A 14,156-nucleotide genomic window follows, 5' to 3' on the forward strand; every position below is an offset into this window, starting at 1 on the left:
TATATAAAATTTATATAATTTTTGTATATAACTTACAGAATGCATATTTATACAAAAAATATATACAAATTATATACATTTTTTTGGTTATTATTTTTACAGCGGCTATATAGTGTTATTTTTCCTTTTTTGAAATGGTTAATAAGAGAATGAAAAAAGCTTAAGAGTCAATGGTTACAGAGATAACTAGAACTTGAATTCATACATTTGGTTAGAATTACGATCTCTGGGTCATATATTTAATATTCCTCCACTTCATTAATTTAATTCTTACTACATGCATTGTCTTTATTTAGGGATTTATTTATCTAATTTCCATGTCCTTTTTTTTTGGGTGGAGAAAAGGTCATGAACGTAAAGCAAGCTGTATGTACAAAATGATAGTAATAGACAAAGTCATTAAAAATGAGATTATTATTACTGAAATATCCCAAAATTTGTGTGAAAGTAACAAAAACTAAAAAAGAGGTGTAAATATTTGTTTGAGAACAAAATTGTTCTTCATCTCTGTCTTGTGAGGATTTCCACAGGAGTTTAATTATTTCACGGGTCATTCCACACATTGCCTTAAAGTTGTGAGTTTGTTGCTCAGATGTATCGATCACCCTGAGCAGAGGTGAAATCAATATTTGAACCTTATAGATTTGAAATTTTAATTATTTTAAGTTAGTGAGTTCTAAATTAATATTTTATACATATTTAGTGAGTTTTTTAAGACAAATAAAAAATTTACACTACCGTTACTAGGTTCAATCGAATTCGTAACATTAACACTAGCTCCGCCCAGGCTCTTCTCTCTCTCTCAAACTAGTCCATCGAGTCATAACATTACTCTAGATCCACCCATTAGCCTATTAAACCTAATTCGCTTCTCCCTTTCGCTTAGCCCATGAGTTGAACCCGTAGCGTATGTAAGATTTTTGGTAAGTGGTGTCACATAATAAATGAACAAATTTTTATGGCAATACCATATTAAGAATACGCGTAAAAATCATATCAATAGAAAATACTTCATGCACATTAATACAACTTTCCTCATGAATTCATAATAGCTAAATTATTTCAAGTATAAATCTATTACGTAGCAGTTTGCCTAAAGATTTTAGTTTGGATTAATACTCAAATTCTTTCACAATAAGTTATTTAAACAAGCACTTGTATAACAATTAAGGAGAAATAACTTTGCGTCTTGCATTGAATTCTGTCATGTTCTCTTGCATACGTACCAACACCAATAGCGACAAGTCTCATGTTGCAGGTCTCTAACCTTGTTGTAAATGGGAAAATAAAATAAAAGCTTCAAATTAATGAATTTGATTTTAGTAAAGAGAAGTCTGACTTCCACAATTTATTAAATGTTTCCCTTTCAAACACAGAAAATCCACCTTCACGCCATTTGCGTATAAAACTATACTTGCAACGGACGAGGACCTATAGCTTACGTGTGATGAAATGTGTGATCATCTCATCTAAAAATTTATTTTAATTTTTTTTATAATAAATAGTGGTGAGACTTAGAACCCAATATTATAATAGTACAAAATATTTTCAAAATTAAACTTCAAAAGGTTGTCATTCTGGATTTAACTTTTTATATAATATGTAAATTATTTTTATTTTATCAATATAATTTTACTTGTTATAATATATCATTGATTTTGGGTTATCCATACATAGTTGCTATCAAAAGTTATATGTAACTTTTAAATAAATTTAAATCTTGAATAAGCCCTGGAGTTTGTGGTTACTTATTCACAAACCTAGGTTTCATTAACGTAGAAACATGTGCTTCAAATTTCCTAAATTTGGTAGTATTAATTAAAAGAAGTCCCACTTCTTGCCATTTGCATGTAAAAAGCATATTTGAGATAATGAAGGTTTAGAGCATATTACATGTGTTTTACTTGTCGTATAGGGTAAAGTATGTTTATATTTAATGCTCGCATGATAAAGCCATACGTGGAGCCGAAGACAGAAGACAATCAGGGCCGAAGGCAACGATCTCGTTTGTTACCGAAGGAAATGATATTCACAAAGGCGAAATAAATGCCTGCCACCCGGTAGCATTTAATGGGAATTATTCTATAGCATTAAGTATGTGGTCCGTTACACAGAATATGGCATTCACTGTCTACCGTTACACATTTTTCAATAGCCCTCATAGTTGTTATTTAAGAGGGGCTTGATCCTAGGACTTTGTTCCCTAGGTGCAACTATAAATAGTGAGCTCTACAACTATTGTAAGGAGACGAATTTTCTGACAAGCTAATATTGTACTCTGCTCAAAAGCTTAATACTATTTTATCCTTTTGCTCATTAATATTGTTCTTACTGCCTCCGGAAGCTCTGCTCCCCGAATCAAGATTTTTGCTATTTTATCTCGATTTCAAGGCTAAGTCTTACATTCTTGTCTAATTTATTTATCATTTTAGAATCAAATCGATTCACTTGTCTATAAACTACGTATAAATTCAACTGTACCATTTTACGGGTAAACAGTTTGACGCCCACCGTAGGACTTAGACAGTTGTGTAATTGAGTTGATCCTTGCACCTATTACTAACTTGTCTAATTATTTTGTTCTTAGCAAAAATCATAGAAAATGGTAGATAATGACGTCAACATCGCACACAACGTTGAGGCCCAGGAAAATCAGCCTCAACACGAAGATTCAATCAGTGATACCCGCAACGAGAGGGATGAGGCCACGCTAGCTTATGGCAGGCAATATCCGCGACATGTTCGAAAAGCAACTCCGGATGATGATGAAGACGAGCGCGTCGTTGAAACAGTAAGGATCTCGAGGGAGCAACAAAAGGCCATTATAGGCCATCTCTCACGACAGGATCAGGTCATGACGAAATTGAGATAGGAGTTGTTAGGTGCTTCCAACAACGCAAATAGAAGAGGTCCAGTTCCTCCCGGTGCTCCCGCAAATCAAACAACGCAGAGGGTCGACAACAACACCCCGAGGGGCGAAGTCGGCTTTGACAGGGACGGGGGGAACGGTAGCAGATCTGGTAACAACAATGAGAGTGATCCCTTTAAAACCAAACTCATGAGGTTTATGAGGGAAATAAACATCTAAATGGGTCAAATTTTGGGCGCACCACCAGTATTGAAAGGATGGGACTCAAATAAGTACACCCAATTACCGTTCAAACCAAGTGCGACACTAGAGCTGATCCCGAAGTGGTTCAAAATTTAGATGTGCCGAAATATGATGGGACATCAGATCCTCAAGAGCATATAAATACCTATACAACAGCGGTGAAGGGAAACAGTTTAGCTCCTCACGAGATTGAGTTAGTCTTATTGAAGAAATTCGGGAAGACCCTTATGAAGGGGCCCCTGACATGGTATTCGCTCCCACCCGAGCACTCCATAAATTCCTTTGAGATGCTCACAGACTCTTTCATCAAGGCCCATGCCGGGGCCAAGAAGGTACATACCCGAAAGGACGACATATTCAGGATCGCACAAGGAGAGTCTAAATTGTTGCGGGAGTTCATGACCCGATTCTAGAAAGAAAGAATGTTGCTCCCGATTGTACCAGGCGAATGGGCAGCAGAAGTATTTACTGAAGGGATGAATCCAAGAAGTTCTGATGCTTCCCGAAAATTGAAAGAAAGTCTACTCAAGTTCCAGCAACAACATGGACGGATATTCGCAACCGGTATGAGTCAAAGATAAGATTGAGGATGATCTGCTCGGTTTCCCGACATCGACCAAGGGTCGGGACCGAGAGAAGAATAAATAGAAATTAAAGGATGATTTCAACACAGATCGAATGTCTTCAAGGGATCGGTTTTTTCCCTATAAACGGGTCGAAGGACGTGACAGAGGCTTCTGGTCGGTGGATAGATTCACTGCCGATAGGAGAACTGATCACGGCCGGAATAACAGGTCATTGCAAGACAAGGAGACATCGGGTTCTCGAGATTCTTCCTACCCTAGGCTTTTCGAATACAACTTCAACGTCAGGATAGTGTAGTTGGTGTCGGCTATGAGGAACATTAAAGAAGCACGGTTACCGAAGCCAATGAGATCTGATCCCAGCCAAATGGATCCTAATTTATGGTGAGAATACCATAGGACCACCAGAAAGGGGACTGCCAGCATCTGCGCGAGGAGGTGGAGACAGAAAAACAGCCATCTCAGAGAAATTTTAAGCGAACGGGCTAAAAACAACTACGACCGCAATCGTGATAATGCAGAACCTTCGAAAGTAGGAGAAGATTCCCACGCTTGACGATCAACATGATTTTCAAGGGGAAACGAGATTAATGGTGTGAAATTTTCGGCGGCAAAAAAAGACGAAGGTGTTAGTGACCCACAGTAAGAGATTCCGGGAAGTCCCCAGGACGATATTACTTTCACATAGAAAGATGCATATGGACTACTGCTTCCGCACAACGATGCCTTGGTAATCTCTTTAAATGTCTTAGATTTTAAAATTAAACGTGTTTTGGTGGACTTAGGAAGTTCAGCCAATATTATCCAGTGGAGAGTGCTGGAACAAGCCAAGCTGATCGAAAGTATAATTCCGGAAACAAAACTCCTCGCCGGGTTTGTTAAGTAGTTAGTCATGTATAGTGTCCCACATCGGGAAGTAGATACCTATTATTATGTAATCACTATATACAAATAGGGCGTTGTACAATAATTTAGATAATTAATATAATATTTTCTCCCATACATTCTCACATGGTATTAGAGCATTAGTAAGAAATTTATCGTTGTGCATCATTCTAGCGACTTTCGGGAAGAAAGACCTCGTCGCCGTGCAATTATTTGGTGACTTAAGAGGTTGTCCGCAACAAAATCCCTTTTCCATGGTGTTGTGAAAAATCCAACACCACACCAAGGTCCCTAAGACAGAGGCGACCAAACCCCAAAAACAATCTCCGAAAAAGGACCCTCCACGCATCGGTTAGAGAAATGTTTCCGGCGGTGCATCTATCCCATGCGCCGGCACGTGTACCTGTTTCCGTCCATTGTTTGGCTGACCTTTTTCAGGACAGCCTGATCGCGAGGCTTTTCCGAGCCTACCCATCAAGGTTACATCATATTCCGATGACTTTTTTATTTTTCGGTGAGCTACAGTGTTCCGGCCATTTTTTGTAAATTTTCTTTAGGACAACCTTATCTTCTAGTAATTCCGACCAGGCCCATACTGTTCTCTTTTTATTACGAGAACTTTGAGATTTTTTCGGCGTGAACATTAAGTTTTTCGGGTAGAACAATAATTCCCAGAAAAGTTCTGCTTTCTCCGGCACAATATTATAATGGCATTCGTATCAGAAGCCTTTAACTCACAATCCCTTGGATCAAATCCAGATGGTAAAGATCGTATTATATTGAGTTTCTTCAGTACAAAGCATGTAAACAGACATCTTCAGGGATAACTTCCGTTGTTCAAACAGATAGTAGCGTGACTTGTGTCTCCCAATACTCAATCTCTAAGTCTTGGGTCATTGATTCAGGTGCATCTAATCATATTTCTGGTAACAAATCTATTTTCACTACTATTTTATATTCTCAATCTCTCCCAACAGTCACAATGGCCAAATGTCACAACCATGGCAATTGGAATAGGTCAAGCAAGTCCACTTCCTTCCTTACCTTTAGATTCAGTTTTTTATGTTCCCGACAGTCCTTTTAATCTCATAGCTGTTAATTGCTTAGCCAAATTACTAGAATGCTCTGTTTTATTTCCTGATGACCTTGTTTTTATACAGGAACGCAGTACAGGGCTGATCATTGGTACCGGGCGTGAATCAGATGGACTTTATTACCTTATCCTTGAAAAATCACATGGACTCATATTTGTCTTCCTTCAACAACTTGTCTTGTTACCAATTCACCAAATTTATTACATAAACGGTTAGGACATTCCAGTTTATCAAAACTTCAGAAAATGGTACCTGATTTATCTCACTTTTTCACTCTAGAGTGTGAGTCATGTCAGCTCGGTAAGCATACCCGCTCTCATTTCCCTCAGCGTCTTGATAATCGAGCAGAGTCACTTTTTACTTTAGTCCATTTAGATGTTTAAGGTCCTAGTTGGGTTAGTTTTACCTTGGGATTCCGCTACTTTGTCAGTTTCATTGATGATTATTCCAGGTGCACTTGGATATTTTTGATGAATAATCGATCTGAGTTGTTTTCTATTTTTCAGACCTTCCACGCTGAAATTCAAAATCAATTTGGGGTTTCTATCCGCACATTTCGTAGTGATAATACCCGAGAGTATTTATCTTCCCTATTTCAGTAGTTCATGAACTCTCGTGAGATTATTCATCAAATATCTTGTCCGTACACATCTCAACAAAATGGGGTAGCTGAAAGAAAGAATAGACATCTTATTGAAACTGCTCGTACCCTACTCATACACTCATGTTCCGTTATTGTTTTTTTTTTTGGGGGGGGGTGTAGTTCTTACATCTTGCTATCTTATTAATCGTATTCCATCTTCAGCTATCCAGAATCAAGTACCATTCTCTGTCATGTTTCCCCACTTACCTTTATTCTCTTTTCCACTCCGTAACTTTGGAAGCACGTGTTTTGTTCATAACCTTACTCCAGGAAAAGATAAGTTAGCTCCTCATGCACTTAAATGCGTATTTTTGGGTTACTCGAGAACGCAAAAGGGGTATCGATGCTATTCTCCTAACCTCCAGTGGTACCTTATGTCCGCTGATGTTACCTTCTTTGAAATCCAATTATACTTCACAGGTCCAGGTAATCACTTAGATATTTTTGAGGTGCTACCAGTTTTATCTTTTGGAGATTCAGTCACTATCTCCCATTCATTTTTCTCTACAACTCTAGCTCCACCACCTACATCTCAAGCTCAAGTTCCACCACCTAGTCCATTTCAACCTTCTGCAACTCCACCACTCCTGACTTATCATCGTCGTCCATGTCATTTAACTAAGTTAAAAGAATCTGAGTGTCTAGATACTTTTCTTTTCTGCATCTGTACCTGTTAACTATGAGAGTGATATCTAAGTTATCACTATAACTTTTTCCATGATCATGCTCAACTGTTGTATGCATAGGAAAACTATCTTATTTGCATCAAGCTTTTTTCTTCTCATGAATTTTTACTACATATATATTCTGTAAGATTAAACTATTTTTCTCTTCTTAGTGTGAGTCATGATTTTGTTTGGATAAGGTCAACTAATAACTGCAGCACAACTAAGTTTGTTTGTTCCATAGTCTGTTGAGATCCTCACACATATGTGCAATACATCCCTGTTCTAAATCTCTTTGAGTCCCTGCTGAATTTCTGTAAAGTCTGTATGCATCTATCATTAGCTTATCTTCCATGACACATCCATTTCTTTAAGGGTTTAGTGTTTAATGACAAAGAAAGGTTTTCAATGTGAATTATTTACTAAGTAAAGCCACCACGTTAATATATAATTTCTTCTACCATATTTATATTTTTCTTGTTTTAATTAACTATTTATGTATTTGTCATGTACATCAAAAAATGTTCTTTAGTTGGAATATGTTATATGTATTGGATATATATCTAATGACCTTATTATTTTTCCCATGTACATCTGTTTGGGCCTCTGAGTTCTTGATCAACTCAGGCCCAATTCCAGCTATATTGCACCGCTTCCAGGGGTCCAACGTCAGTTGTGTTTGCTCTTCTTAACTGTTAGGCCTATCTTTTTTAGGCCCAATCCCAGAGTCGAGTCCTCTTTCCCTCAACTCCTTTTTATTATTACTGTCTCGTTAATTTAGTTTATTGCCTCTATTAGTTTAATGTTAGTTGTATTTTTTATGTCTTTATTGTTGTTTTATCTATCATGTATATAACACTCATTTAGTAGAACACGTGCCTTCCTTTTTCTTTATGCTTTAGTATCATATGAACTTAGGCAAGCCTTAAACAATATAGGATTTAAAAAAAAAAAAATTAGCTAATAGTAGATCCTTAGTTCGCTAGTTATAATCTGCTCGCTAATTACTATATTATTTTCACTCACCCTTCTTTCTTTTTTTTAAAGATTTTGAAATCTAGAACATAGTGAAAAACAGCTCTATTTCTAAAGGAAAAATCAGATTTTAACTTCGTTTTCTCAAAAGAAAAATAAGAACTTCAGAAAATCATCGCCTTTAAGGAATTTCCAGCAAATGGCCCTTTCTTTGAAAATCCTTCGAATCTAAGGTAAATTCTAGATATGCTTTCTCACAAACATCCTTTTAGCATTATGTAAATAACCATACCCCCCTCCCCCAAATCAAAGTGTTTTCATAACTCAATCTCTTTTTTATAAACTTATAAAATTTAGACCACTTATGTACCAATTTCAAAACTCTTTTAACAACTATTATGAACCCTTTCATAAATTCATATTCCTTAAGACTCTGCATTCTTTCTATCAATACCATTCTTAGGTATACAATAAGCATCATTCCTTATTATTAATCAAAGTTTTTTTACACATAATTGATACCAAACTTAGTCTAAATCCTATAGAGCTACCTCAGGTAGATTTTAAGGGGTGCCTAACACCTTCTCCTTAGAAGAACAAGAACCCTTACCCATAATATCATCAGTTAGAAGACCAATAAAGAACATGACGTAGCAACTAAATAGGTACCCTAGTATACCTTTATATACTAGGTGACGACTCTCTTTCATCAACAACAGAGAAACCATAAGTTGAATCATGTCTTGACTAGTGCAAAATAGGGTGCAACAGACCCACTGGTCTAAGCCTCCAACCCTAGGTGGTGTCCACCGAGTTACTGAAATAAGTGATAGAAGAGGGATCAGTAACAGCATGAGGTGATCTTTAACTAGAAGAAAAGACAAACGGTGAACTTACGAGTACGGTTCCATAATTTTGAAAAGGATGGAGTCGTGGTCGGAATGATATCCCTGGTGAAAACTGCAATGAACCGTTCCATCCACTGATGGTCATTGTCATCATCCATGCTGGTTAGAAAAGTATGGTGGCCACGTTTGCTGATATTTATTATTCCCCCATGGAAAATCTTGGGGGAATAAAGGTTCATTAATCAAGCCGGGGATAACTCTTCTCCCGTCTCCTAGCATAAACGCCGAAGACAAGTGATTGTCCTCCACACAGAAGGAATTACCTATGCCAGGAATACCTGGTAACGGATGCAGAGCTCCACGATAACAGAGTCAAGCTCCCCGCTCAAGGAGAACGGTTCCAAAGTGAAGGGATACGTGTAAAAATATGTGAAACCCTTCTTGGATAAGGATATCTGCTCTGCCAGGTCAGGAGAGATGATGTTTAAATCATGGCAATGACAGTCTTCCTTCACAGTAGGAATGCTGGAAGGACGGATGGAAGAATGATACTCGTCAACAGCCCATGTGCGAGGGTTAGCGGAAGGATACTTCTCTTCGAAGTCCTTAGTTGTGATAAGTTTCCTTGGAATAATGGTGCTCACTGTGGGAGGAGCAGCATCATCAGCACTACTTTTATTCTTTGAGGAACCGGAATTTCTAGAAGAAGAGGCCATTGTGATCAGAAGGGAGAGAAGGTTTTTTTCTGAAGAAGAAGATTAGAGAAAGTTGAAGACAAGTATGAGTTGAGTAAAGAGAGTTTGGAAAATTATGAAATGTAAATGGAGAAGTTTGATGCGTATAAGTAAAGGAATAGGCGGCTAAAATCGTGGCCATAATTACCTCGATAATCGGCAAAAGTATTGTTGAATCCTGGGATGACGCGTGTTTGGGGGCATTAAATGCGGAGAGACGTGAGTCTAATCAACCGTCAAAAACATTTCGGAAGGGGTCAGAGAATTTCCCATCAAGAAAGGTATCTTTACCAACTTCCCGGTGACACAAGGCTATACCACCGGAAAACATAGGGACTATCTGTAAAGGGTAAAATATGTTCATATTTAATGCTCGGATGATAAAGCGACACGTGGAGACGAAGACATAAGACGATCAGGGCCGAAGGCAACGATCTCATTTGTTACCGAAGGAAATGATATTCACATATGCGAAATAAATGTCCCGGTAGCATTTAATGGGGAATATTCTATAGCACTAAGTACGTGGTCCGTTATAGAGAATATGACATTCACTGTTTACTGTTACATATTCTTCAATAGCCCCCATAATTGTCATTTAAGAGGGGCTTGATCCTTGAACTTTATTCCCTAGGTGCAACTATAAGTTTTGAGCTCTACAACAATTGTAAGGCGACGAATTTTCTGACAAGCTAATACTATACTCTGCTCAAAAGCTTAATACTATTTTATCCTTTTGCTCATTAATATTGTTCTTACTGCCTCCGGAAACTCTGCTCCCAGAACCAAGATTTCTGTTGTTTTATCTCGATTTCAAGGCTAAGTCTTACATTCTTATCTAATTTATTTATCATTTTAGGATCAAATCGATTCACTCGTCTTTAAATCACGTATAAATTCAACTATACCGTTTTACGGGTAAACACTTATTTCACTATAAAATAAGAAAGGGAAAAGGTGTACTTTTTAGCATACCTTACCTTCCATTTAACCCTTAAAACATATTAACGCCATGTCAAAAAATAAATTTCAAATTGATATGTTGCAGTAGCTTTTTCCAAAAAAAATCTACAACAAAGATATATTTTGGAAAAAACAAGAAAAAGAACAAAAAAGGTAAACTTTTATATTAACATAAATGTTCTCTCGAGAATTATCTTTTGCAAAAAGTAATGCGATGCATAACAGAAATTATTTGCAAATATAGTTTTCTTTGTTTAAATTGAACCTAGACGTAATTCAAATGGAACTTAACATGATTTTTCTTTTCACCACTTAACATAAGTTGGTGGAGTGAAATTATCTTTTTCTCGCATCAATCAGAAAAGTTCATTTCTAAATACAGTACTTGTAGGAATCATATGTTGTATTATCTCCTAATAATATTTGCCAATTTTTATCATCGTAAAAGTTTTATCCTTCCTTCTTTTCCACCTCCCAACTAATAAGGAGGATCCAATTGAGTTACTATACAATAAGAATTAATGATCAAGACTAATTTTATGGACTAATTGTTATATTCTACCCTAATTTTCCTCGTTTATTTGAATTTGAAAATAATATCTTAATTAATTTTTTGCTAAAGAAGATTAGCAGATTTTTTTATTTAGCCACAAAATTTAATTTATCCGTCAGTAATTCATATTTTTAGTAGTGTTTAGGTTAAGAAATTTGACTAAAAACTGAATTTGAGTAAGAAAGAATACTAGCGTATATAGTGTTGAACTTGTTAGCGTAATAATTTTGTGGTATAAAAATATATTACTACTATACAGATAAAAAATTAATATTAAATCATGCTCAAATAAAATAAAAATGTGAGAATGACCTGAATCTCTGTCTTTCAAGTACACCCTACCCTACCTGCGAATATTCTCCTAATTCTATTCTACTTCGGTTTTCTTATTTTCTGCTCTCTTCTTCTTCTCTTATAAATACATTACAACTCTTCTAAACAAAACCTACAAAAACTCCCCATATCAACTTCAACAAAAAACATGTTTGAAACCTTAAAAACTGACTTCCAAATTACTGAAGAAATTGGCCGTGGTAAATTCGGTACAATATACCGTTGTACATCCAAATTAACTGGTCAAATTTTCGCCTGTAAAACCATTCAAAAAACACTTCTTGTTGATTCCACAGACCGTGAATGTCTAAACAAAGAGCCCAAAATTCTGCAACTTCTGAGTGGAAATTCCAATATTCTTCAAATATATAAGGTTTATGAAGATGATAATTATCTTCATATAGTAACAGAACTCTGCTCTAGCGATGATCTTTACGAGAGGTTATCTAATGGACTATTTTCTGAGAAAGCTGCTGCTATTATTTTAAGGCAATTGGTTTCAGCAATTAATTATTGTCACAAAATGGGAGTGGCACATCGTGATATAAAACCAGATAACATCTTGTTTGATTCCCAGGTAAAACATGTTTCCATGTTTTTTTTATTCTTACGTTACAATCACTTTTCTTTTTAATTCCCAATTTCTTTTATTTTTAGCTGTTCGTGTTTTTTTCCTATTGTTACTAGTACACGTAGGAAGGAGAGCCTACTAGCAACCTAAAATTATCTCCGTGTAAACTATAGATCATGTGTTCGAACCGTTGAATCAACCACTAATGTTTGTCTTAGGGTAGGTTGTCTACATCACACTACTCGTGGGCGGCCCTTCCCCGAACCATGCGTTGTGCACCTGACTGCCGTTTTATACTAGTACACGCAGACCTCTACAAATTAGTTAGGATTAAAATTTAGTCATGTTAGTAGGTAGTAACTGGATTCGGTCGAACGTGCACAAAATAGGCTAGGTCCGCTTATGGTTTATTTTGGATTTACTGCTTGTTAGGAATCATTTAGTCGTGTCAGAAATATATACCGTCAATAAAAAATAAAAAAAAAGAGAAACTTTAGTGCTATAAAAATTAATTAATTTTATAATATTAGACTTGACAGGCTTAAATAGTAGCAACAAATCGCTAGTCGAAGGTTTGGACTAATCACAATTCATCACCATCTTGCCCACTTACGAGTGTAAGCAAAATGGATGATAAGGATTCATAAAATGGTCCCTAACGTGCTTTGTATTGAAGCGTAGGTGTTGTTTACTGTTTGTACTTGCTTCTTATTATCTCATTCTCAAGTTTTTAAGACAAATTATATTCTTTAATTGTATTAACTAAAATTATAGCTTTTGTTTCTGCAACAGGATAATTTGAAGCTAGCTGATTTTGGATATGCAGAATGGTTTGTGGGGAACGAGAGAAAGATGATGAAAGGGTTGGTAGGGACACCGTACTATGTTGCCCCAGAAGTTTTATTAGGCAGAGAATATAATGAGAAAGTGGATATATGGAGTGCAGGTGTTATGTTGTACATTATGCTTTCTGGGGTTGCACCTTTCTGTGGTGACACTACAAAAGAAATTTTTGAAGCAGTTCTAAGGGGAAATTTGAGGTTTCCGACTAGGATTTTTGGGTCAGTTTCAACTGAAGTCAAGGATTTGCTGAGAAAGATGATATGTAAAGATGTTTCTAGGCGATTTTCTGCAGAGCAAGTACTGAGTAAGTTGATTTTTCTCGCTCAAAATTAAGCCCTTTGATTTTGATGGATTCTTTTTTGTTTTCCTTTCTATGCAACCTTTAAAGTTTTTGCAAATAGGTGTGATTTATTTTTCTGGTGTAACGTACAACAGTGACATGATTGAACCAAATTATTAACGGAAGGCATATTAAGATCATTGTCACGGGTTCGAGCCGTGGAAACAGTCTCTTGCAGAAATATAGGGTTAGGTTGCGTACAATAGACTCTTATGTTCCGGTACTTCTTTGAACCTCATGCATAGCGGGAGCTTAATAAACCGAGTTACCCTTTTTATATTAAGACCATTTCACATAGTTCATGACGTATATGACCCTTTTTCCCTTTATAAAAGATAACGATCCATAAAAATAAGATGAACAACTTGTTAGGATATAAGGATGGTGTAAAATGTTTTAGATGCATTGTATATAAGTTAAATCCTTTCGTCTTTTGTTTAGCATTCCCTTTACCTTTTTTTTACTACTTAGTTTACATCTGATCTTGAAATTTTTTCGTTAAATGCAGGGCATCCATGGATCATCAATGGCGGAGAAACAAGATCAATGGCTGATAGTAGGAATTGAACCAACAACCTCATAAAGATTTTGAACACTCTTGACTATTGAGTTATGGTTTTGGATTGTGACAAGAGGATTTAAAATATAATATATAGAGACACAAAATGAATTTTGTCTTATATGTACATTATAATTTTCCGGCGAAAGGAGCTGCGAACCCCTTCCGCCCCTGGCTGTGCCGTACATACACTTGGGACCTTTGCCGTTTGAGGTGTGAAATTTACCTTTTTAGTTCTTGATTTTGCCTTGTAGAGGAAAATCAAGAATCTGAGACTATAAATATATGCGGATAATGAGTTCTTCCTATATATGCAAATGAAATAAAAAGTTAAGCTATCAAGAAGGAATCCCTTGTGCTTACTTAGAGTTTTGGTTATAAAACAGCATATGTATAAAGTTTGTTGCTTATCTTATATGAATATTTATGTTAACTGCACATTTGATGTCTGGAA

At 36.2% G+C, this 14,156-nt stretch overlaps 1 protein-coding gene across 1 annotated transcript; it reads left to right on the forward strand.

Annotated features, from left to right (window-relative positions):
* Positions 1-11,481: 11,481 nt before the first annotated feature.
* On the forward strand, positions 11,482-14,156 carry LOC104113105 (phosphoenolpyruvate carboxylase kinase 1-like). Its single transcript, XM_009623197.4, has 3 exons — positions 11,482-11,966; positions 12,753-13,107; positions 13,652-14,156. Exons 1-3 carry the CDS (start codon positions 11,538-11,540, stop codon positions 13,708-13,710), a joined length of 843 nt encoding a protein of 280 aa, XP_009621492.1. The 5' UTR covers positions 11,482-11,537; the 3' UTR covers positions 13,711-14,156.

Source organism: Nicotiana tomentosiformis, chromosome 5, assembly GCF_000390325.3.
Source record: "Nicotiana tomentosiformis chromosome 5, ASM39032v3, whole genome shotgun sequence".
Taxonomy (NCBI): Eukaryota; Viridiplantae; Streptophyta; class Magnoliopsida; order Solanales; family Solanaceae; genus Nicotiana; species Nicotiana tomentosiformis.

What these genes read in the sequence shown, in the direction of transcription:
- LOC104113105 (XM_009623197.4), top strand. Translation starts at nt 11,538, where the DNA reads ATGTTTGAAACCTTAAAAACTGACTTCCAAATTACTGAAGAAATTGGC. An exon ending in ACATCTTGTTTGATTCCCAG is followed by an intron (nt 11,967 to 12,752) that starts GTAAAACATGTT and finishes TTTCTGCAACAG; the next exon opens with GATAATTTGAAGCTAGCTGA. An exon ending in TTCTGCAGAGCAAGTACTGA is followed by an intron (nt 13,108 to 13,651) that starts GTAAGTTGATTT and finishes CGTTAAATGCAG; the next exon opens with GGCATCCATGGATCATCAAT.